Source organism: Platichthys flesus, chromosome 1 (genome assembly GCF_949316205.1).
Source record: "Platichthys flesus chromosome 1, fPlaFle2.1, whole genome shotgun sequence".
NCBI classification, from domain to species: Eukaryota; Metazoa; Chordata; class Actinopteri; order Pleuronectiformes; family Pleuronectidae; genus Platichthys; species Platichthys flesus.
In genome coordinates, this window is record NC_084945.1 from 12,061,608 (window position 1) to 12,085,284 (window position 23,677).

At 42.3% G+C, this 23,677-nt stretch overlaps 3 protein-coding genes across 5 annotated transcripts in view; 1 reads left to right on the forward strand and 2 right to left on the reverse strand.

Annotated features, from left to right (window-relative positions):
* Positions 1 to 814: 814 nt before the first annotated feature.
* On the reverse strand, positions 815 to 4,395 carry calca (calcitonin/calcitonin-related polypeptide, alpha). 2 transcript variants are annotated; one of them, XM_062393382.1, is made up of 5 exons: positions 3,837 to 4,395; positions 3,331 to 3,422; positions 2,904 to 3,035; positions 1,649 to 1,831; positions 815 to 1,289 (listed from the first exon to the last, which is right to left on the reverse strand). In XM_062393382.1, the coding sequence occupies exons 1-4, from the start codon at positions 3,930 to 3,932 to the stop codon at positions 1,669 to 1,671; spliced, it is 483 nt and encodes a 160-aa protein (XP_062249366.1). In that variant the 5' UTR covers positions 3,933 to 4,395; the 3' UTR covers positions 815 to 1,289; positions 1,649 to 1,668. The 2 variants fall into 2 exon arrangements, with proteins under 2 accessions (XP_062249366.1, XP_062249358.1); XM_062393374.1 differs by lacking the exons at positions 815 to 1,289; positions 1,649 to 1,831 and adding an exon at positions 1,871 to 2,430.
* Positions 4,396 to 10,483: 6,088 nt separating this feature from the next.
* On the forward strand, positions 10,484 to 14,100 carry LOC133950816 (vitamin D 25-hydroxylase). Of its 2 annotated transcripts, XM_062384956.1 has the most exons (5): positions 10,484 to 11,125; positions 11,552 to 11,693; positions 11,806 to 12,438; positions 12,564 to 12,893; positions 13,091 to 14,100. In XM_062384956.1, the coding sequence occupies exons 1-5, from the start codon at positions 10,889 to 10,891 to the stop codon at positions 13,306 to 13,308; spliced, it is 1,560 nt and encodes a 519-aa protein (XP_062240940.1). In that variant the 5' UTR covers positions 10,484 to 10,888; the 3' UTR covers positions 13,309 to 14,100. The 2 variants fall into 2 exon arrangements, with proteins under 2 accessions (XP_062240940.1, XP_062240948.1); XM_062384964.1 differs by lacking the exons at positions 10,484 to 11,125; positions 11,552 to 11,693 and having other exon boundaries at positions 12,298 to 12,438; positions 12,566 to 12,893.
* Positions 14,101 to 14,888: 788 nt separating this feature from the next.
* Positions 14,889 to 23,677, reverse strand: part of pde3b (phosphodiesterase 3B) — a 36,990-nt gene continuing 28,201 nt past the window's right edge. Inside the window, exons 8-16 of the mRNA XM_062384944.1 lie at positions 23,289 to 23,446; positions 22,852 to 22,986; positions 22,366 to 22,477; positions 22,123 to 22,236; positions 21,282 to 21,481; positions 19,364 to 19,567; positions 18,981 to 19,142; positions 17,937 to 18,189; positions 14,889 to 17,850 (exon numbers count right to left, since the gene is read on the reverse strand). Coding sequence (XP_062240928.1) covers positions 17,636 to 17,850; positions 17,937 to 18,189; positions 18,981 to 19,142; positions 19,364 to 19,567; positions 21,282 to 21,481; positions 22,123 to 22,236; positions 22,366 to 22,477; positions 22,852 to 22,986; positions 23,289 to 23,446 — 1,553 coding nt within the window. The 3' untranslated portion in view covers positions 14,889 to 17,635. The remainder of the gene's footprint in view (positions 17,851 to 17,936; positions 18,190 to 18,980; positions 19,143 to 19,363; positions 19,568 to 21,281; positions 21,482 to 22,122; positions 22,237 to 22,365; positions 22,478 to 22,851; positions 22,987 to 23,288; positions 23,447 to 23,677) is intronic.

A 23,677-nucleotide genomic window follows, 5' to 3' on the forward strand; every position in this document is an offset into this window, starting at 1 on the left:
CTCCTTTTGATAATTAATGTTATAACTAATGTAGCATTTGTTCACTTCCATTAGTTTCCACTGTGGAGCCTCTTGGGAGACAAGAGAACATCCTGCATTTGTTCATATTATGTTTGTCCAAAGGTTTAGTCTCATATTCACCTTTGCTCTGCAATCACATGAGCACTCAAGTCTTCACTGTTGTCTATGATTATCTCACTGCATACAGGAAAAATAAATGTGTAAAGTAATTCTCAGCTCCAGGGGGAGGTGCATGAGGTCTGAGAATTTACCATCAGTGACAGTAGAGCCTGACATCAGTCAGTCTGGTTGAGGTTCAGGGTTAATGGCTTTTTAACTGCTACATGTATTCTACAGCCAAATTTATTCTTTCATTAACCTAATTCAGTTGCATCACATCACAATATATTTATTAGTGTTTATCAGTATCATTGTATAAAATCAAGTATGTTTTATAGCAAGTATAGAACTTGTAAGGTGGGGAAGCAGCCAAAACCATATATTTAACTGAAACAACATACAAATTTTACTAGAAATACATTATCCTCATTTAAGACACTATGACTTCAATGGATCTCCATAGCCAATGAAAAAGCAGTGACGTGTTAGCACCACCGGAGGGTGAAGTCAGCCAGGTGTGGCCACAGTTTTTATAAAATTGATATACTTTCAACCAGTTTGGAGATGATCTAATTATGTGCCTGGATAGTAAGTATGAAAAGTGAATATCATATACAACATGGTTTTATTTTATAAGCATATCACATTATCTGTACATTTTCTAAATGATTGTAGTCAAACAAAAACACGGTCGGACATTGAAAGCCTCATGTAGCTAAAATACAATTTATTCTTGCTTTCAATTCACAGGTCTTACTACATTTGAAACTCTTGCATTGTGCATTATGATGAACGAAGAGATAGACATCAAGGCTACATACCGGGTCAGCCTCACAGGTTAAGGGCTTAACTGGCAGATGTGCATAAAAATACTTCATCAACACACTGTACAGCAGAGACAGGTCAGAAGTGCACAAGAAAAGACAAAGAAGTAAATTCTCATCTCTCTAAACAGAAGGAAATATATTCCAAGTTACAGTTAACGACAATGATACACATACTAGTCATTTCTCTGTTTTTAATCACAGATTAGAAATTAAAACTGGCATCTGTGTGGTCGCCTGAAAGCAAAACAGCAGTCCTTGTTTGCGACAGGTATTTTTTCAACATTTCTAGAGTTTGACGATGGATGATGATGCAGTTTTGTCACTGAGTGGGAGATCTCAGTCCTAGAAAATAAACAAAAGGAGACAGAAGAAACAGTTATCAAACATTGGCTCAAAGGCCACAGTAAAGTCAGAAAAGATTCAGATTTGTTTTAGGTTCTTGTGGGTCACCCGGCTTTATAACCTAATTTGACAGTATAGTGCAACAGCCACTATAGTTAAATTTCTGTTTATGTAGACCGATCGCGTTTTCCAATATTTGTTTTTATATGCATAAAGAAACTTAGTCAATTTACATGGTACAGAATGGTACATTACATTTCCGGAACATCAAATAAAATACAGTATTTTGGATTTGAAAGAACCATGATTTAGAACACAAGGCAGGTACAGTGACTTGAAAGTTTGGTGTGCTAACGTACCTTTGTGTTCCCTCTGGTGCTTAAACATTGCCGTGCCGCTTCCGTCTGCCAAACGCCTTGGCGCCCACGTTGGTGGGAACAAAGTTGTTGTATCCAAGTCCCCCCGTCCGACTCAGCAAGTCGGCCAAGCGATGGGTCACACAGGTGGATGTGTTACATCCTCGCTTCTGTGCTGTGACATTGCTTTTCAGAAAGATGATCAAACACAGTTTGTTAAGATTAGCGCAGATATCTGTTTTTTAAATATATTCTGTAGACAATAACAAATTAAACAGTGTGAGCCTTATAGACAGGCATACTTACCATTTTCTTAATTTTCACATTCATGCATGTTTTAACTGTTGAAAGAATTATATGCAGGTTTCATGTAAAGATGCATTTATTTTCTTAATTGTATTGTACAGAAATGCCAATTACACTTTAGTTGCTAATTCTTAGATCTAAATTCTCTGTCAGAATCGGATGTCAGCCAACAGCAAATAAAGCAATGATGTTTTGTAAGTAAGTCTGACGAACAGGTCCTGCATGCATCAACAGTCTTGAGGATGGATAGAGCTGGATGAAAAAGCAGCTCATGCAGACGAGGAGCAGACGGGGGGCAGCCTCAGTTGAAGGAGCTGCCGGGGTTCTCATACTGCTCAGACAGACTTCTCTTCTTGCCCGGTGTCCCCGCTCCCACGTTGGTGCGGGGATATGTTTGCAGTTTGTGAATATCCTGGGAGAGTTTGCCCAGCACACAAGTGCTCAGGCCGGTGCAGCGCTTAGTCATGGCTCTGTCCAGGCTGCCAGAGACGGAGACAAACATGCAGATACAGACTTACAGTGGATGTGGCATGCCGATAAATATGATATGTACGCGTATGTTCTCTTTTCTCTAAAAATGTCATGCTTTAACATTTCAAAGTCATGCTAACAGATCCAGAAGATTTGTAGTTTACATGCTGTACACTACTAATGTATGAGACTTATGTTTGTCATGCACATTCTCTTGAGTTCTCTGATATCATGCTGACTTAAGGACAATCTACTACAGACACATGAGTTAATACTGAATGACTCAATGAATCAATGAATGAAGTCCATATAGTGAGGGATTGTGGCAGAGAATAGATTTACATGAATTGCTCTGTGAACCTTCATAATCAATGCACACCAAAGTTGAAGCTGTTGGACTCATAAACAGAAGTGCGTTAATAGAAATAAAGATATTATATGGTATATAAAGAGAATATAGAGAGATAGGTAAGAGCCATACCTGTTCCCATCAGCTGCTCGGGGGTCATGCTCATCTGAAGTTATCTGCATCAACTCCTTGAAGGCTCTGAGAAAAGTTTGAGCGTCTTCGTTTGTTAGTGTGACTCCATCTGACATCAACTCCTGGCTTGATCTGGGAAGAAGAAACAGTATTGTTTGGAAAAAAATATATAAATACAGCAGTAATGGAAAGTTAAAAACATTTGTTCACTTTATAAAGTTCATAGGAAGCTAAATTGATTAGTTTGCATTATCAGGACGTTGCATTACTGTTGGTGATGAAGAACAAATCATATAAAGTCATGCTTGGGAAACTGAGGAAATGGAGTTGATATAAATATCTATGATTAGTAATGGTAAAAAACATTTTTTCAAATTGAAAAAGTATTGGTTATACTAATAATTATATGAGTTTTACAAGGTTCTACCTGGATGGAGCTGCCTGTGAGACGTATATCTGACAAATGATCAGCGCGTTGCCAAGAAGGAGAGTCCACAGCTTCAGCATTATCATGCCTCCCTGTGGAAAACACACACGGTATCAAACATGGTCATTTGCATTATTGCTTGTCCACAACATGTTGTACCATTAAACAGATTTTCTATCGACTTTGGTTAACATTGTTAAATCCTCTGTCTCTGTCCCATTCCATGCAGGGAGAGACGTTTTTAGTGATAAACTGATATTAGATGCTTGATCGGCAACTAGCCCATTAGCAGAATTGGCTGATAGAACAGTATATACCTCAGATAGGAAAATATCATCAAACCAGCCGAGAAGACTCTAGGCTGTGTTTATAACCAGTAGCACAAGTACAGTAACAAGATATTCAGCTTTCACCTTCCTCAAAAACCAGAGCATCGTATCTAGTATTTCTAACTGTTTAGATCAACAGTCTATGATCTAAACAAGCAGCGTTTAGTCAATACTCACCATAAGATAACAAATCTTCTGCTGATGAAGAATTAAATGATGAGACTGTATCTGCTGAGCACCTCCACAGTACAGGGTTTTATATATGTTCCCCATGGGTTTCCCTATTCACCCAGTGAGCACTTGATGATCGTCCATTGGCCAGTCAGATACTTCACCACAAGCTGCGAGCCAATCAGAAGGTCTAAGACACTCCCAGCGAGCTAATAAAAGAGCTTGTGTGTTAGTTACATGTAAATAATGTCCATTCACCAAAATCTGTAGAATAAGGAAGAGAATCTGTTTCAACACAATGAGACAGATACTGTTACTGACACTTCCACACAGTGACTGAGGGTCTTATCCACCTGATGTCCCAGCTTGGATCATTGATGCTGCTCAGAGAACATGAAGACGAGTCATCACTGCATCTGTTCTTCGAGGGAATCAATGACATTTTATTGTGGCTTCATTTCATCATCACATGTTTATGATGTACAGGGATAATGAGGGGCATGTATTCTACAGGTGGCCAGAACATATTCAGACTGGGAAGGAATCTGTTGATACCTTTAGATGCCATTATTTCAGATGCTTTTTTATTTCAGGAACAGCAGGATTCCCCTTGTCCAGGCTCATAATCAAACAGGAAACAGTTGATCCACTGGGAAACACTTAAGAAAGTGTCGGCTCCCTCACATGTTTCAGGGCACTATCGCCCTATCTGACAGTGCTGAACAAAATAACTTTGTTATATATTTTACAGTTGTATATTTATTTATGGTCATTTCTGAGTTGGGTTTCAACACAACAAAGAGTTTAGAGGAGTTTAGGATCCAGTCCATTCTGTAGAGTAGGTTGAGTGTGAGCAATTTGGTGCAGCCTGATTGAACTGAAGGAGACTAAGGACTGTCATTCTAGTTTTGTATGGGGATGACATCACTGTGAGGGCTCCATGGATTCACTGGTGTTCCTCCGGTGTTTCTGAGCTAGTTACTGGGCTACTGGTCTCTGGCCATCTTCTAATTCCCATTATGTAACCATATTGGATGATGTTTCATAAAGCATCCTGCCTCGTTTTTGTAATTTCGCGTCACAAGGAAACTCATTAGAGTTGCAGGTCCCAGACAGATACGCACGTGTGTAGCTGGAGAAAGAGGTTTCAAATACACACACAGACACAATGCTCAATATTAATAGTCTTTTCTCATTTGTGGAACTTCCAGAAACATTTTAATTCTATATATTTATCCTAAAGGTAACAATCTGAAGTTTGGAAATAATGGTGTAAATTTGCAGAAAAGGAGTGTGTCAAGTGCCAACCTCACAAGTCAAGCAGTTCAGATGCACCTTAGTTTTAGTCTAAAGAAAAGTTTTGGACTCGGAGCTGCTCCCACGCCTCAAATCACCACTGCCTGCTCTGACCCGGCGACATGAGTTTGATGCAGAGAGTTGACATTCCAAGGGGGAGAGCGTATTGTCAAGAACGCAATTAGCTCACGCTGTTCGCGTCCCCAAATTTTAGGCATGAATTGGTCTGGAAAAATAATTACAACACAGGAGAGCATTCATGACAGAGAGGGCAGCGCTACGCTCAGTGCGGCGCTCATCAGGGACAGACTCCGCTGAGTCAGTGTGACCTCATCTGTCTTGTCAGAGTTCCAGCATCTTTCTTGAGTGCAGAATTCAGTGAAAAAAAGAAAACGTCATAAAGAGAATTTCCCTCAAATCTAAATCGTCACCTTGCGTTATTTGGACAGGCAGCAGGAATCTGGCACCAGCTGAAGCAATGGAAAAGGGACAGAGTTTTGTGAAGCCTCCGGTCTGTTGAGGACGTTTCTGCATCTTCAAACAGAACATTATATTCAGGCTTGTGGATTTATAGACAGTAAATCCTCAAGCTCTCCATTAGGAAGCCAACAAAATCTAACCTAACATTTAAACAGCTGGCCAGTGGTTGCACAGGGATTACGGGACTTCTTGCTGCACCTTTTAGTGTCATTATGCAGTTGGAAAACAGAGGTTCTGGACAGCATTAGGGAAGCTCTCTTATTCGATTTTCCACATGCACTTGATGATTCTGCTTATTCAGATGGTAAATAATTTACTGCAGATCCAGGGTCGTTAAGGGACCCACACAAAACAAATAGTGTATGCACATGCCCCGCAGTATGGATAGACCGGAAGAACCCTCTTTATAATGTAGAGGCTGATTCTGTTCTAGCACAGTAACAGCATTAAACCCCTGATGCACTGATCAGGACCAAATAAAATTAACCCTGAATAGAGTTTTGCTATATGACGATATATACTGCATCCTGTGAGCCAGTATTGACTTGTTTGGCCACAACATTTATATATAGTGGTGGCTTCTATTCCAATATCTTTACTAACATTACATCTTTGTAAATATAAAAAAAACTCCGGCAATATTTGTTGAATAAACATAATTTGATCAAATTTCCAAAGGAGCCCACATTTCAATATGTATTTCACTGGTCTCCTACTGTCTCCTATAAAACAAAGCATCCAAGCAAAGTCTGAAGTTTTTCTCCCCTGACTGAATAGAAAGATGGACGTCATGACCGCTCCCTAAATGTGGAGCCAATCATCTTCATTGCCCCCTGGTGGCTGAATGTTAGTGGACTTGTTGTGGCCTGAACTAAAACGTACACATTAAATCAATTTTTCCCATAGACTGTGTCTTTAATTTTAGGTAGTTCTCAACACACTGATGCATGTGCAAGTGTTGGTGGTTCAGTTGGTTTTGATTTTTCCTAATGCTTTTTTTTTTAAATGGAATAAAACTGAATTGCGATATTTCTTAAGAACCTCTATACCACAGCTTCCGATTCTGATGCCAAAAATGCAAGATGGCGGCGCCCTTATACAGGATATTTGTACAATGGGAGGAAGTTGAGTCCATCTTTACACACAGTCAATGGTTTGTAACACTCCAGGAGATAGAGGGATCTGCAGGAAAGATGTGGGGTTTAAATATTGCGGCTGATGAGTGTGCAGGAGAGTTCTAGGGAGCAGGTAACTGGAGGCCACGCCCACCTGGATGAACACACACACAGACAGAACTACGTACCAACAGGGGACAAACCACACACTAGAACCAATCAGGAAAGGGAAACAAAGGAGAACCAGGAGAATGCAGAGTTAGGCTAACTGTTTTCATCTTGGGGTCTTTAAATAGGATAAATAAGTTAATATAAGTTCAAATGAATACCATCCAGACAAACACAATTTTGATGTGCCTCTTTCAAATACTGGCAGAATTTAGTACATGAAATATTTTGGAGATCTGATTCCGATTTGTTCTGAATGCAGGCAGTTCCACAGACAGGAAACATTCCTGTTGCTGGTTTTGTGATTAACATGACCACTAACAAGATGATGCAACAGTGAGTTGTTCACTTGATTAAAATTGACAGATTGGTTTAATGCTTCCAGAACAGCTGATGAGTCTGGGGAGCCGGCAGGAAGCGAAGAGAGTCATTTGCAAGAATGTCCTCATTAGGTAGCCCTGACAAATCTGAATGACGGGGGGGGGGGGGGGGGGGGGGGGGTCTGTCTAGGCCAGTTGAGGCTTCGGAGACAGAAAAAAAAAACATCTTCCAGCTGCCTCAGCAGGAAGGAACAGCTGGATAAACAACTTCACGTCTGATGAGGAGCAACTGATGACACGGAGAAGTGGTGAGCACGGTTTTACAAAAGTGCAAATTGTTTAAAGTTTTAAAACCACCTCAGTGAGATGGTAATTGTTACCCGAGTTAAACTCTGTGCGTTCTCTACTGCGAAGGCAGAAAAAAAAAATGAGGGAATAAACAGTTGCTTTGTCTGGGAAAGGGATCATTTTAAAAATATTTATAAAATAGTTTCTCATGTGCATCTTTATTGATTTGTCAGATTATTCAAGCTTGGTACCATTTTTTCCCCCAACACACCTCAATCCTGGGGCGTCTGGACGAGCTCAGGTTTTTGGACCGCAAGACCAAAACGTCTGGAATGTGGCTCATGCCTTAACCTTTGACCTTAACCTCTGACCTCTGAATGCAGTGCATAAACTATGGAGGTGAAGGAACCTACAGCCGCTTACTGGGGCAAAGTTTAGTTGCCTAAAAACTAAAATGGGGGAAAACACTAAGGGGCTTTATTGGGAATCCTCAGATAATTATACCTCCTTACCTGTTTTTTTTGTTATTTTGTTGTTATCCATTTAATTCCTTTAGAAAAAAAAATAATGATACAATCTAGCAATAACATTTAAGTAAAACATATATTGATACAAATGTTGTTGTGATATAATGAAAAATGAACAATATGTAAACTCGACAAAAGCATTGTTCAAAAGAGAGCCTATAAGCCAATGTATCATAACAAACAAATACAATTCAATGTTGAAATATTACAGAACGTAAAAATATATATTTCAAATAGCAATTTTAGAAATCTGTTGTGTTTTAATGGATAGTTCATATTATATTAAGATAACTTGCTTATTTATATTGTCAAAACTGCTTATATCAACGTTACATATTTTAATAAATACAAACAGATGTGGTTTATAAAATCAGCATGTTCCGAACTATCATTGTATAACAACAGACTTCATCATTGCTTTGCACGTACACACATAGAAACTAAATCTGTTTAAAACCCTTTTCCATCGTGTTCTCTTCTGCTTGGTGTTGGATTATTCCGAAAGTTTAAAATTGCATTCATGATATAATCTCTCACTTAAAGGTCTTGCTGCCAATATCCCAATTGTTTAAATACACATTACCTTGGACAGTGAGGTGTCTGTGTACAGACACATGATGGTAACATGTCCTTGCAGCCTACATGTATGGTGACAACCCGCAGCCATGTTATCAGAGAGGCGCTGATCACCTGTTCAGTGACCCCACATAATACACGGCTCATCTGTCGCTCCGATCCACCGTCCCACCGTCAGCTGGTGACTGGCAGTCAGTCTCTCTCCTGTCTGACTTTGACACTTTTGTACCTTCTTATTAATTTTATCTGCAGGAAAAGTTGACTCCGAGCTGGGAGTCGTTTGGTAACTGACAGTGTGTGACCTTCTCTCTCTGTGCTGCCGTTAACAAAAGTTGCTTTCACTGCTGCACTGATTCAACACGGTCAACACAAATCACACTTATGTCCGGGGGCATTTTTTTTTAAATATTTTTGTTTATTGGAAGTAGTTTCAAGAGATACAACAATATAACAGGGAAAACTTCCATCTTACATTTTTTCCCATCTTTTTTTTATCCCTCCCACATTCCCATCCCCAGCACCCATAACAAACCCATAAACACGAAAAAACAACCAAATATAAAAATAAATAAATAAATAAATAAAATAAAATAAATAATTAAAGGGGAAGGGTGAATTGTTATTAAAAATAAAATAAATGGGGGGGAGGGGGGGCTCAGTCATCACCATAACGCAGAGATGTCAAAGACTCAATATGACTTAAGAGAGGTCTCCAAGTCTTTTCAAATGAATTTAAGGAACCATTCAGGGAAAATCTAAGCTTTTCAAGACTCATGAACAGTAAAACTTCTTCAACCCACCTACTGTGAGATGGGGGTTGAGGGTGTTTCCATTTAAAGAGTATAAGGCGTCTGGCCAACAGGGTGGTAAAGGCAAGGACATTCTGTATAACTCTAGAGGCAATAGGCTGTAGGGGGGCCCCAAACAAAGCCAAGAGAGGTTGAGGAGAGATGGTAATGTTATATGCTGTGCTAAGAGTTTTAAAGATTTCAGACCAGAATGTGGCAAGCCCGGGACAGGACCAGAACATATGAGAATGATCTGCTGGGGATTGTTTGCACCTGTTACAGGAGTCAGTTACATTGGGATAAATTCGAGATAGCCTCAAGTTAGTGTAGTGAACTTTGTGCACTACTTTACATTGTAGGAGGCCATGCCTCGCACAGATTGAAGAGGAATGAACCAACCGTCCAGGGGCATTTTGAAGGCTAATGATATTAAGAAGTCCATAATTTGAGTGTCAAACAATTTTAGTTTAATAACCTGGCTGGATGTTGGGTGGATTCTTACCTTTTTTCAAAATGATCATATTGGTGTTCTCAGCTCATTCGTCACCTGAGCCTGTAACAGTTAAATGAATCTCTGCTCTGTCCCCTCATTCAAAGCTAATCTGCATCCTGAAATCTGCTTTATGTTTGGTCAACTGAGATTTAATCTAGCCTCTGACATTATCCGAACTCTGCTTCCCAGAAATCCTTGTTTAACTCAAAGTTCATGGTTCCTGCAGCATGTGTAACATTTAGGGTGCACAGGCAAGTCATTAAATTAGATTCAAATTAGCATTTATTATGAAAGTCCCAAAAATTTAGTTTCCTGGGAACACATGTACAAGTGATCAAGATTTCGAGCAATACACAGTATTTCACTGTGAATGATCAAAAAACCCACACAAGCACTTTTGAACTTTAACGTGCTGCAGGATTTTCCATGTACTGCTCTTATAGGAAACACGCTTCCAGACTGTGTTTGCAATGTAACACAACCCCCCCACCCCCCCCACCCACACACACACACACACACGCACACATACACAAAGACACACAGTCATGTAATATGATATATTTAAATCACTCTGCAGCAAGTCTGTGAGGCCAATTAGCGCGTCTGACAGTTATTATCTGACTTGTTGCATCTACACATTATCCTGCGCATTTGAGTCAACTTTAATAAGTTTCACGACAGACCAGTTGATGTGAGTGTGTGTGTGTGCGCGCGCGACCGGCTCCTGCAGGGCTGTTGTGCCCCAGCCCCCTCTGAGACTTTTTATTTGGGTTAAAGGAACCAAAAACTCAACCAGCACCTACAAATGATCCCCATCATTGATCGAGTGCAGAACAAAGTTCAGCAACAGTTAACTCCGACTTACTGGCCAATCTTGGCTTTAGAGGCGGGGGATAGAAAATGTGCAAGATGATACATATGTGCAGGAGTCGGTGTGAGGGAGAGCTGCAGTCAGCAGGGCTGTAGTCTGCAGGGGGACACACGCTGCACGGCTCTGTGGGGGAAAGATGGTTTCGATCAAGTCGGCGTCTCTGGTGCCGGTGTCCGGGGCTCAGGCTCTGCTCGCGGGGGTCTGCCTGGCAGTCGCCCTGCTCGCCTTCCTGCTGGTCCGGCAGCTCTTCAAGCAGAGGAGACCCCCGGGCTTCCCCCCCGGACCCTCTCCTATCCCTGTCATAGGAAACATACTGTCCCTGGCCACCGAGCCGCACGTCTTCCTCAAGAAGCAGAGTGAAGTTCATGGACAGGTAACACCCGCACACACACACGCACATGCACACACACTTATGCAAGCACGTGCACATATCCAGACGCTCGCATGCACGGACCCACTGCAGGAAAGGAACAATAGAGGCTCGCCCTTAAATCAGGCGGTCTACTTTCTTGCAGGAGAATATGTTGCTCCCAAAAAAGTAGAGCCCCCTCCTCAAAATAAACACACATCTATGGACAAAGAGTTCAGTATGATAAGATTGTATCTTTTAGAATGTAAGCAAAGATGAAGACTGTCCTGTTAAATGTCCTGAAAGTTAAAAATCAACCACACCCTCCTCCTGGCTCACGAAACACCTTAATGTTGCAGTGTTGTCTGTAACTGTGAAATATATAGATGTCTCTGTGTGTGTGTGTGAGGAACAAAAGCAGCAGCGTTTAAATCACTGTGTTCTTTTCAGATTTTCAGTCTTGACCTGGGAGGCATCCTGACGGTGGTGTTGAATGGATATGATTGTGTGAGGGAGTGTCTCTACCATCAGAGTGAGGTGTTCGCTGATCGCCCGTCGCTGCCTTTATTCATGAAAATGACCAAAATGGGCGGTAAGACTTCACCATGTGATCACAGTGCAGTTACACGACAGTTGGAAACATTTAATTGCCAGGAGTTTTATCTGTATTTCATGTGTTTGTTTTCCTTCACCGCCACTCACAGGCCTTCTGAACTGTAAATATGGCAAAGGCTGGATCGAGCACCGCAAACTGGCATGCAACTCTTTCCGTTACTTCGGCAGTGGCCAGAGGCAGTTCGAGAGGAGGATCTCCGAGGAGTGCATGTTCTTCGTCGACGCCATCGACAAGCACAAGGGGAAGCCCTTCAACCCCAAGCACCTCGTGACCAACGCCGTGTCCAACATCACCAACCTGATCATCTTCGGACAACGCTTCACCTACGACGACAGCAACTTCCAGCACATGATCGAGCTCTTCAGCGAGAACGTGGAGTTGGCGGTGAGCGGCTGGGCCCTTCTCTACAACGCCTTCCCGTGTATTGAGTACTTGCCGTTTGGAAAACACCAGAAGCTGTTCCGCAATGCTGCAGAGGTTTATGATTTCTTACTGCAGGTGATACAGACTTTCTCTCAGGGCAGGGTGCCACATGCACCTCGACACTATGTCGACGCTTATTTGGATGATTTGGAACAGAATGCCGGAGACCCCACTTCCTCTTTTTCCTACGAGAACCTCATCTATTCAGTTGGCGAGCTCATCATTGCTGGAACAGAGACCACAACCAACACCCTGCGCTGGGCCATGCTGTACATGGCCCTCTACCCCAACATCCAAGGTCAGTTGTAGTGGAAGCAGCGTCCCAGTATGAGAATATGTCATGGAGTACAAAAGAGATGTGTTTTGTTTAATGGTAATGTCATGTGAATAAATGCCTGATGGTGCCTGTTTTTCTCCGATAAGAGAGGGTGCACAGAGAGATCGACAGCGTTCTCTCCAACGGGAGGGCGCCCACGCTGGAGGACAAGCAGAAGATGCCCTTCGTGGAGGCCGTTCTGCACGAGATCCTTCGCTTCTGCAACATCGTGCCGCTTGGCATTTTCCGTGCCACCTCCCAGGATGCAAAGGTCAAGGGGTACTCGATACCTAAAGGCACCATGGTGATTACGAACCTCTACTCTGTGCACTTTGATGAGAAGTACTGGAACGACCCCGGCGTTTTCTTACCGGAGAGGTTTCTGGACAGCAATGGCAACTTTGTGAGGCGCGAGGCCTTCCTTCCCTTCTCCTTGGGTTAGTCTCTTTATGTTTCCCTCCAGCTGCAAAACTACTGCTCTGTCTATTATCTACAGCTTTGAACAAGATTTTATAAAGGATTGTTTCGTCTTGTCTCTTAAACATTTTTCCACTCAGGGTAATTTAAATTTCAGATAGGTTTCTTGTGTGCATTTTCCATGGGTCAATATAAAAGTCTCTCTCTTTTTATTCAGGGAAGCGTTGTTGCTTAGGTGAGCAACTGGCCCGGATGGAGATGTTCCTCTTTTTCACCACTTTGCTGCAGAGGTTTCACCTCCAGTTCCCTCCAGGAAGCGTCCCAAGCCTCACTCCCAAACTGGGCATGACCCTGCAGCCCAAACCCTACTCCATCTGTGCCGTCCGCCGACAACAGAGAGTCCCGTCCCCTGGAGACACTCCTTACCACAAGTAGGCAGGCAGGCATCCGTAACAGCTTGTCAGGCTGTTCAAGACAGGTTTACTATTTTGCACAGCAATGCAACCGAAATGATACGGGTACATCAGACTGTATCGCTGGAGTGTATCCAGATCCGGTGCATCTTCCCAAAGCGACCAAGGTGGCTCTACAGCCGAGCACGGGATCCAGTTTATTCAGGTACTGTTAAATTCTCTTACTGAGCAGGATGCATGTTTGCACAATGCCTCTGCAGCAGCAGGGGAGCTGACGAGACTCTGTGCTGAGAGGACATCCGAGGAACACAAGTGTGCTATTGATACAGGGCCCTAAAGCTGGGGAAATGAAATGTCTGTGAACCTTGGTGCTGCAGCGGTAGGTTTGGTGTCAATGATTGACAGTAAGTACACCCACTGTGGTTCAAAGGCCTGCCTTCTTGGGACAGCTTCAGGTCAGACAGATGACACCACAAATTTGTACTTCAGGGGCGCAACAGGACGAACAGGCTTTCCAGGAAAGTTCTGGACGCTGTACCGGGGCTGGACGAGAGCCAAGATTTACGTCACCTGGACTGACTCTGACCCCGTCTACAGGGAGAGATTTCGGTGGAAAGTCTTTCTCTGAGAAATGCAACAAATGCAACGGTGGGGGATTTCTAATAACTGACGATGCAACACTGATTTCTACTAAATGGTGCTGAGCAGTACAAACAAAGTACTGTTATATGTGTTAAGGTTAACTTTTGTCTGTCTGTTTTTGTAATGTTGGTGTTTACTTTTTGTGTCAATTCATAAAGTCTTTGTTAAGATACTGATGTCTTTTTTTTAACTACACCCTGAAATGTTACTGCTGTTCTGGGCGGAGTTTATTTTAAATGGATTTTTTGATACATTTCTGTAAGCAGGTTTCTGTTGATGAGAGCATTTAGATTGAACATTGGCCATAAAACCATAGACTGTTCATAAAGATGGACAGCACATCTCCACTTCGGCCAAATGTCCAGAAATAAGTCAAAATATCCCGGGACACATACGCTGCCATTTTGCACCAATGACAGCAATGGGAGTTAAATTCTGTGGAGCTGTGATGAGGTTCTTCCGATACATGCCCTCAGCCAATCACGAGTCAGTCTCAGCTGTCTGACGGTTCCATCCACTAACACGGAAGAGGCGGGAATTATGACCTGTACCGCAGCCAGCCACCAGGCGGCGATGAAGACACTTGGCTTCACTTTTGAGGAGCAGACATGCTGTCCATCTTTATATACGGCCTACGCATAAAACCAAAACAAAGTGCACAAAGACTCTAAAATGTTGTCTGCTGCTGCTGAAAGGGAAGTGTAGAGTTCACATTGGACATATAGATACGGTCTTGATACAAAATATATATATTTGAAATCATATATAACAACAGCTTTTAAGTGTCGGCAGCACAGCAACATCTGAGCAGACGTCTAAAAAGCTAATAACTGGAACCTGTCTGTGTTTGTATGTGTATTTCTTCTCCTGTTTACTTCGAGTGGAATGGAGGAACAACACAAAGGGGTGTTAAATAAAACAAACACACAAAGACCAATAAAAAGAACCAATGAGAGCTGCTTTAGGGATGGTGTTTTATGACAGCTATAAATAACAACAAAAATCAGTTGCCCCCACAATGTAGATAAAGGGTGAATGGTTACATTAGACAAACGTACATATATCGATGCTACATAAGGGAAACAACCATTCATAGATGTATTTATGGCACAATCATTAGAGGACACCGTGGTTTGACAGACTGCACAGTGATAAGCCAACAGAGTTCTACAACTTAATGAGTCTGAAACATGTCGGGTCGGGGGCTACCCGGGCTTTATGATCCAGCCTGCGTCCGTGTGAACAAACAGAATGTGTATGGCTCTGACCTGAGTTCAACTCCGACTCCTACCATTGTCCCTTTAAACCCAGTGGACCATTTGAATCAATGAGCTTCTCTTGTGTGAACGGCACCGGAGCCCAAAAAGAAACGTCCGCCGAATCAGCCAATCACAGCCCGGGAAACTACTGCATGTAGGTAAAGTTTGGCACTAGTTGGGTCGACAGCGATAGAGGGAGGGAGATGATGGAGAATACAAGAGTGGTTATGAAACAGAACAGGGAGAGGCTAAGAGTGAGTGACAAATCAGAACTCAAAAACCCGACAATTCCACACCTGTGAAGAGAAGCAGGTTCTAAACTCTGCGGACACAACGGCAGTTACAGGATCTCCATGTACAATATGTCAGCTGCATGTAGAAAACAGATGCATTCATTTGATTATTTCAAAAAATATATATAATTTATATGCACCTACTCTTTTGTACAGTGGCTAAACACTTGTTTGGTAATAAAATGTGCACACGTTATCTACTTTTTTGTCTTTAAATATCTCTATCCTGATTTACACTGCTTTACTTAACGTTCTGTCCAGAGATTATGATTTAATAAGGTGGGGGGGAGGCGACAACTCCGCCTTCCCTTTATTAAAAACATATTTTTCTAGTGGAATGCCAAGAGTTCTGAGAGAATACAATAGAGAACTAGTAGTTTTTTTTTAAACCTTTATCATAAAATATAGATATGTATAAACAAAACCAAAGTGACATGAAACCCTGGATCCCTTCATTACACACTGGCCGAGTTATGGGTTCGGTAACAAAACTCAAAATAAAGAGTAAATGCGGAAATGAGGAGATGGGTGAGCTCTCAAGTTTGTCTAAACGTCAGCGTGTGGTTGCTCAGCGAAACACAGACACCCAGACGTTGTGTTTGTTTAAAAACAACGCGGGGAGCGTTGAACTAAGAAAACTTGACTTGCTCCGTACTGTTGTAGAGCAACGTTGTGCAGATGTGTTGTGTTGCTGCAGGAGAGAGACTTTTGCGGTCTGCCGACGATCGAGATAAGCTTCGTTTTTTTCTCTCTCCAGTGAGGTGGTGAAAAGTTTACGCAGACAGTGTAAGATTGGCCAGGAGACGGCACAGACTGAACGCTCCTCTGTCACAGAGGATTTGAATTGCTTGGATTGGTTCGTAATCAAGTTGCTCATCGAGATATTACAAACTACTTTAGTCACCCAGATTTTTTTAATTGTCTCTGTGAAGTTTTCATTTTAATGACACAAATTCTTGCAAAATAATTATTCAACTTTGCATGAATCCTGAGTAACCTTTAAAAAAATACTTAGAATCAAAAAGAGGAAAGTGAAGAATCCATTCATTGAGACAGCACTCCTGGTCTGAATGCAACATGTTAAAACACCAGAGGACATCTCACTGGTTAGAAACCAACCATTAATGAAAGGACACAAAGACACACACACAAATTACATACTAAAATAATTAAAAATGTGCTCTCTTTCTCCCGACTCATTCGCTCCATCACATTCCCACCAAAAACATATTCACGCACACACAGACAAAATGAAGCGAGGGGAGTTAAAGGGTCAAAAAAGGAACAACAAAATAAAAGACAGGTGGTACACATGAGTAAAAGCATCAAAAATGATGCAGATATAATGCTAATAATCAGTCAACATTTCAATAATGTCTCTTTGACTGAGTCTTATACAGTGTTTCGTGTCGCCAGCAAGAAGAGAGAACTACACAAGCCTCGGCTCTGGGCCAAAATGGACTCAGTAAAGGTTCAGACAGGCACATTTGATATATATATATATATATATATTCATGTATGTATATATATATAATTCAAAAATAAACCTGACACTGAGGCTGAAACAGTCTCAGTCTCTCATCTTTCTCCGTGTTTGAACGGTTCACTTTGGTAAAGGGTATCCATCACTCGATGATGTTGCTCGCGTCATTATTTTTCCTCTACCTTTCGTTTCTTAAATAGACGGGAATTTTTTGTACCTAAGGGAGGTGTAAGCGCTTTGCATTCAAGGCAGCATCACAGCCAGGTGACCATGGGGTCGACGCTGGACCCCGTCCGCTCTCTTCCTCCGCACCCTCCTCCTCAGTTCTGGTGCTTTTCCCCCCTCTCTTTCTGTCTGGGTGCACTCGACTCTCCATGGGGGTGAAAGTGCATAGGAGTTTGGCTCCCACCGTTGCAGCAAGGATCCGCTCACAGTAGTAAGGCCTTTTTGTTTCTCCAAGATCAATGTGACTGCTTAAGTCTGCACAGTGAATCTTTAAATGTGTGTGTGTGTGAGAGAGAGAGAAAAGTGTGTTTTATGTGCATTTGTCAAATGTCTGTGTGTGTTCCTCATGTCTGTGTTCATGTCGGTGAAAGGCAGGTGGTCGAGGGACTCGTGACTCTAGCCATCTTCTTTTTTCACGCGTCTCTGTTTCTTTACTTCTTCCTCCTGCTACTGACGCTCGTCTCCCTCCTCCTCCTCCTGGATGACCTGGATGTCGTCTGACGGGGAGGCAGGCAGGCTGGCGGGCAGGCTGTCCGGCGGCTGCTGTTTGCCGAGCTCTTTGCTCTTCTCCTCCTCGTCGATGATCTTCTTCCACACCTTGTGGTTCTCCGTCAAGTGCTGCATGATGCTGCAGAACAACCTGCGGTGGCTCTTCTTCCTTTCTACAACGAGCACGTGGCAGAGAAGAAATGATTTAGCAAACTGTAGATCGTAAACACAGATTTCAAAATAAGGGTTTAAATCTTACTTGGTGCAAGCTCATCTTCTAGCTCATCTTCCTCGTCTTCATCGGTGTCAGTGTCCACCTGCCCCTCTTCTTCGTCCTCGTCTGATCCCGCCTCATTGATCCAGTGGCCGGGGAGAAGGCCAGCAGCGTCGTAGGAGTTACAAAGTGGTCCAACAATATGTGTGATGAAGGACTCCTGCAGCTTGGCCAGCTGCGGGGAGGAGCGGTCCATGAAGGGGCTGACGGGTAATCCCAGCTGAGCCTCCTCGTCGCCCTGCGGATCAATAACGAGGATTACGGATGAGAACCTTTTCCACAGAGACAGAAGTCTTCAGTGATTCAGAATGACATCAGTTGTGGTGAATCACATTCTCAATTCTCTCTCACTCGCTCTACTTCTTCCGATCAGATGACTGTCGGTAATCCAATCAGATATGGCTGTGATCTCAATAACCCATTCATGCAAAAACTTCAAACGTGTTCCGTCTCTGTCTCTCTGTCAGTCATTGATCCTCCCCTCAGTGTCCTGGTCACCTCATCTCAACTCATTCAGATCCTCAACACTCTACATCCCTCCAACCAAGACCGGTGTCCAGACACAGGGGGCTTTACATAGCTACACACAGCATCACCCATTTATATCAAATCACTTCTCACGTGCACACGACATTTTGTTTTCAAGTGAAGTTTCTCCTCATTGACCTGATATTAGTTCGGTGTTACTTTTCTGCTTCTGTTTTGAGGAAAAAATATTTTCAATATTTTCAATATTTTTGTCTTTTAAATATGTGACTATATGTGGGATATACTACAGAGGGATTAGCAAACGTCACCAATATTATTAATGTTTGACCTTGTGTATTGTATTTGTGACCTTGATTATATATATACTGTAAATGTGTTCTGTCTGAAGGTGTTTGTGGTTGGACTGGATTATTTAGGGTATAAATTATGGTTCCTTTTAACTCAAGTGTCTTTAAAAAAAATTAAAATACAATATAAAGATATAAAGAAACGACCTTTGTTAATGTAATCCACTCAGCAGTGATAGCATGCAGTCTGTACCTGCTCATAAAACTCATTGACAATTCCCTCTGTCCACTTGAGATGCAGGTCACGGACTTTGGCGGGTCCATTGATGTCTGCCAGCTTAATACACACTTGGCACACCAGCAGTCGGTCATTCTCATTGGTCCAGTCGATTCCTGGACTGTTCACATCGTTCACCTGTGAACAAACAAAGATGACGTTTTATTGCAACAGGTCAATGTTATCGTTTTTCTTTCATCTGCACTCAGAATGCTGCATGTCCAACTAAATGTCAACGTACCATCCTGCTAATAATTCAATCAAAAAAACTTTGCCAGAAATTAGAGGATCAATAAATAGATAATTATCTATTCTGATCATAAAACTCTGCAAACAGTAAAGATTTCTTCATCTCAGACCTTGGCATTGAACTCAGCCAGGAAGTCAAAGTGCTTCTTGAGGTCTGTGGCCAGTATGGCCTCGATGACGAGGAAGCGGAATCGCTTGAACTCCACGTGATCCAGGTTGACCAGGAAGTTGAACTCGGGCTGGGAGAGGTAGAGGCTCCAGGCAGAAGCAGCGTGGTGGTTCTCCAGCACCGAGCGATCGTTGTACAGCACTGCCTGCAGCGAACGAGAGGGAAAAAAGCAGAGTGGTGACAGAGGGAAAGATGACACACTAAGAAGATTCCTTCAACCTCCTCTAAAATGCCAGTAATGGACTTGCTTACATAATGGGAGTGCATACGTGTTACACAATTTGTGATGCTTTCAAAAATAGCAAGCACTAAGCAAATGAGACAAAAGGGGGCATGAGGGTATTGGTTATGAAAGTAGAAATGCAGCAGGCTCTAGCGCTGGTTACAGAGACACCAAGACAGACTTCAACGATCCTTCCAGCAGACACATGGTGGTTATCAACATCATAAGCGATCAATAGGTTCAGGGTTCCCTATCCTTTCTCTTAACCCACTTTCCTGGGACTTACAAAACCCAGACAGTGTGAGTGTTATCACTGGACATGTTGTGAAAATACAATATTTAAACAGAGGCACCCAGTTAACCTTTTCACCCCCATTAACATGGCCGACCACAATGAGAGAGGGAGGGGATAACAGACTATGGTGGTCGACTGAGGAGAATCACTGCAGGCTGAAAAATCCACTAGTTTTGTATTATTATTATTTTATTATGGCCTGGCTTATCATTATAAAGCATATAAACCTTCATTTAGTGATCCTGTGTTTCTGAAAACATGAATGATTGTGGCATTAACATCTGTCCTGGGATCACCAGCAGACACCGCCAAGTAAGGGTGTTAGGGTTCTTTGAGGACACATTGGAGATTGGATTAAGGCAAAAATTCTGATATCAATAAAGAAAATATTTTCATATCAGTTGATATCAATAGAAATCAAGATAAAAGTCAGATTATTATTGATTTTCAGTTTCAAGACTTATCTGAATTTAGGTTCTAAACTCTTGTAAATGAGCAGAGATTGACACTTGATAAACAGCTGAACATTTTACACGACTGAGTTGGATCAATAGTGAGTTATACCTCCTCACCAAGCTTTTATATCGATGTATATTTCACTGTGGTCTCAGACCTTAAGTGTAATGTGGCCTAAAACGCAACATTTGTTTAGCTCTGTGAACGCACTTGTGTGCTGGGCCACAATGACCGACGGTCTATTTACCTGACATCCTCTGAACTGCTACAGTATTATTAGGAAAAGATAATATAACTTTTATTTGTGGCCACTGGCACAATATCAACACTGATTATTTCAAATGTGTAAACACAGCGGACCAGTATGTCAAAGTCAGATAAATCAAGCAAAACAAGCCAACATCACATGGTCTCCTAAATAAATGACTTATGTCTGTGTGTTTGCATTAGTGAGCGGCTCTTGCCACATTTTTCTGTCTGAACCTGTCGAAGCCCCAGAGGAAACAAATGAGCTCCACCCGGACCTGAGAGGTCTTCTGTTTTTTTGTTTTCGAACATTAAAGGCACGTTTGGTGTTAAAAAGATCTAGACGATAGGCCAGACAAAGTGACGGAACCCAACCCAACCCCAATATCATTTCAACATTTTTGCCAGGTATCCACATGGGTAACCACACTCTAATTTAACTGTTGAGCAGAGACGCGTGAATCCGATTACAGCTCATGAGGAGACACATTCTAATGTCAGGTGTGACCTGATAACAGCTGTCCACTTGTGGATGTTAAGGCCAGGTCTAAACAGGGCCCATTGGTCCCTGTGGGCTAGAATAAGTTTGTTGAATCAATCGAACAGGATTTTAAAATACTAATAAATACTGTGGGTTACCTGATGTGCATTAGTGGCTACTAGAAAGGCATTTGTGCGACCAGGGTGGTCATAGTCGTGCATTGCAGCTGCTACATAAAGGGCCATGAGCTCCAGGGCAGGTATGTTCCAGGCCAGGCAGCCATAGCTGTCGTCTGAAATGGAGGAGCTCTTGGAGGAGGCATAGGATATCCTGCCAGGAGAGATCCCACTATCTGAATCTGGAACATGACAGCAAACAAGATGGACGTCACTGAATGTCTCACTGACTGAAAATTAAGAGAAGAGCTATGGTGCCTTTGTAAAAGCAGGTTAGAAGAGCAGTTTTTTCCATATTTAAGCAGAGAAATCACACACACACACCCATACATGCACACGCACACGCACACACACACACCCCTCCATTCTCATTTACACACTGTCACACTCAATCTCTCATATCACTGCCATGTTCTCATCTCCTTCTCTCTACGGCCCCTTATCAAATGACAGCTGCGTCAGTGGGGGACGTCAGTGGATAAGCCTCAGATCATTTCTAATAGAGATAAAATATCAGCAGAGACAAGCACGAGAATCTCGGCTTTCTAAACCCAGCCATCTGTGTTCTCTAGAAAAAAGGCCTCGTCCAGTAAAAAAAAAGAGGATAATAGTATAAGTCACAAACATAATCAGTTAGAATTAAGAGATTTCTGACATCAGGATGTGGGCGGATAATGCAGTTGTAGCTTATGCATTTTCCAAAAAGAGCAATTAGCCGGAAAGAATAATGAGTGCACACTTTAATGCAAGTTCTATCTATGAGGAAAATCACAGGGAACAACTGTACAAACTGAAACAACAATTCGGTATCACTGTTGTTTACCTGTGTCGCTTCCTGTCACATGCTCACTGTGGATCTGCTGGAACCCAGGGATTGGTCGAGTGGTCAGGTACCAGACAGCATGTAGCACATCAGTAGCATGAACGCGGTTATGATCTGTGTGTTTTTAACCACAATAAGTTTGAATTGGTTTATTATACCATGCATACCAGCAATGATTTAGAATTTAAATTATAAGTCATAAAAAAAGACTTAATTCCTTCTAAAATACAAATGAAAACTCACAGGGAATGTCCCTGTAGCCGTTCTCCAGAGCAAAGAAGTACGACATGAACTCCCTCACCGGGATTTTGAAAATTTCAAACAGACATGTATCCTGGAAAAGAGTGTACGTCACCTGAGGAAACACAAGAGAGCTTTACTGTTACTCCAATCAGAAAAGAGGACAGCTCTATCGCTGATATTCAGTGTAACATTAAAATAACTATTAAATATATATCGTTAATATATTAATAAATAAAATGAATCAATTATGTATATTTATATTTTCAATGCTGTATATCTGTAGCTTGACTCTTATTTAGACAAAGTATCTGTTGGGAGCCTTAAGGAAACTGTACTCCTGCTGATGAGCTCATTATTGAGTCAACACCACCTCTACCTGCATTCTGTTACAATCCACTGCATTCTTCTTGTTCTACGCTTTATCAGCACGGCACTTTTATAGAGATTTAATACTGCAGCTACAGGAGATGATGGTTTCAAACTAACATAGCTAAGTATGCTTCCGGCCTTCCCTCCCGTTCTGTCCACCAGGTCAAAGATCTGGAAGTTCCAGGTGTTCATCCTCTCCATGAGAGCCTCGTGGTCCTCCAGCATAGGATCCAACCTGAACTCCCGCTCACCCTGAAAACCATCAGAACATGCACAAATTGTGGAGATTAATATAAATATAACTTCCACGGAAGGCAGAAGGATTGTGGGTTCAACTCTCAAAGTGACCACAACCCTTTTTTCTACTCCGTGAATACCATACTGAACCCCTGTACTCCAAATCATGATAAGCAAGTCAAGATAAAAGTATGAGCTAAAATGTAGGAGATGCCACAGTGGCAGGTGGGTCTAATTTGGTAATTTTAAATCTGTCCCATGTGTTATGCTGCAACAGACGGTCATCGCCAGAGCAGAAGCTGTCTGATAAAGCACACCTCTGATTCCTGATTCTGCTGGTCTGTGCTTGGGCTCTTCTCCTTCTGGTCGGTCAGCCCCTGGTTCCCTGCAGCATCTGGCCTCCCGTCTCCAGACGTGTCCACCTCCAGGCTCTCCTCCCTGATCAGGGCCTCGCCGCCAAACTCCAGATCACATCCTGCACAGTGAAGGGGAGAGTATATGGATACGTGCACACACAAACCAACGCGTGAAAAAAAAAATGTATAGCATGTACCGTTCATTTACTTTTTAAATTACCTTTTGGTGCTATAATTCCTTGTGTATAGTAAAGATGTGAAAGTCTAGCTAATCCAACCAAAGCTCCATGGTTTACCTGATTACAGGCACATGCAGAGTAAAAACATCAAGTAGATATGCCTGCTAACAT

What these genes read in the sequence shown, in the direction of transcription:
- calca (XM_062393374.1), bottom strand. Translation starts at nt 3,932, where the DNA reads ATGGGGAACATATATAAAACCCTGTACTGTGGAGGTGCTCAGCAGATA. An exon ending in AGAAGATTTGTTATCTTATG is followed by an intron (nt 3,423 to 3,836) that starts GTGAGTATTGAC and finishes TGTTTTCCACAG; the next exon opens with GGAGGCATGATAATGCTGAA. An exon ending in CGAGCAGCTGATGGGAACAG is followed by an intron (nt 2,431 to 2,903) that starts GTATGGCTCTTA and finishes CGTCTCTGGCAG; the next exon opens with CCTGGACAGAGCCATGACTA.
- LOC133950816 (XM_062384956.1), top strand. Translation starts at nt 10,889, where the DNA reads ATGGTTTCGATCAAGTCGGCGTCTCTGGTGCCGGTGTCCGGGGCTCAG. An exon ending in CCTCTACCCCAACATCCAAG is followed by an intron (nt 12,439 to 12,563) that starts GTCAGTTGTAGT and finishes TTCTCCGATAAG; the next exon opens with AGAGGGTGCACAGAGAGATC. An exon ending in CTTCCTTCCCTTCTCCTTGG is followed by an intron (nt 12,894 to 13,090) that starts GTTAGTCTCTTT and finishes CTTTTTATTCAG; the next exon opens with GGAAGCGTTGTTGCTTAGGT.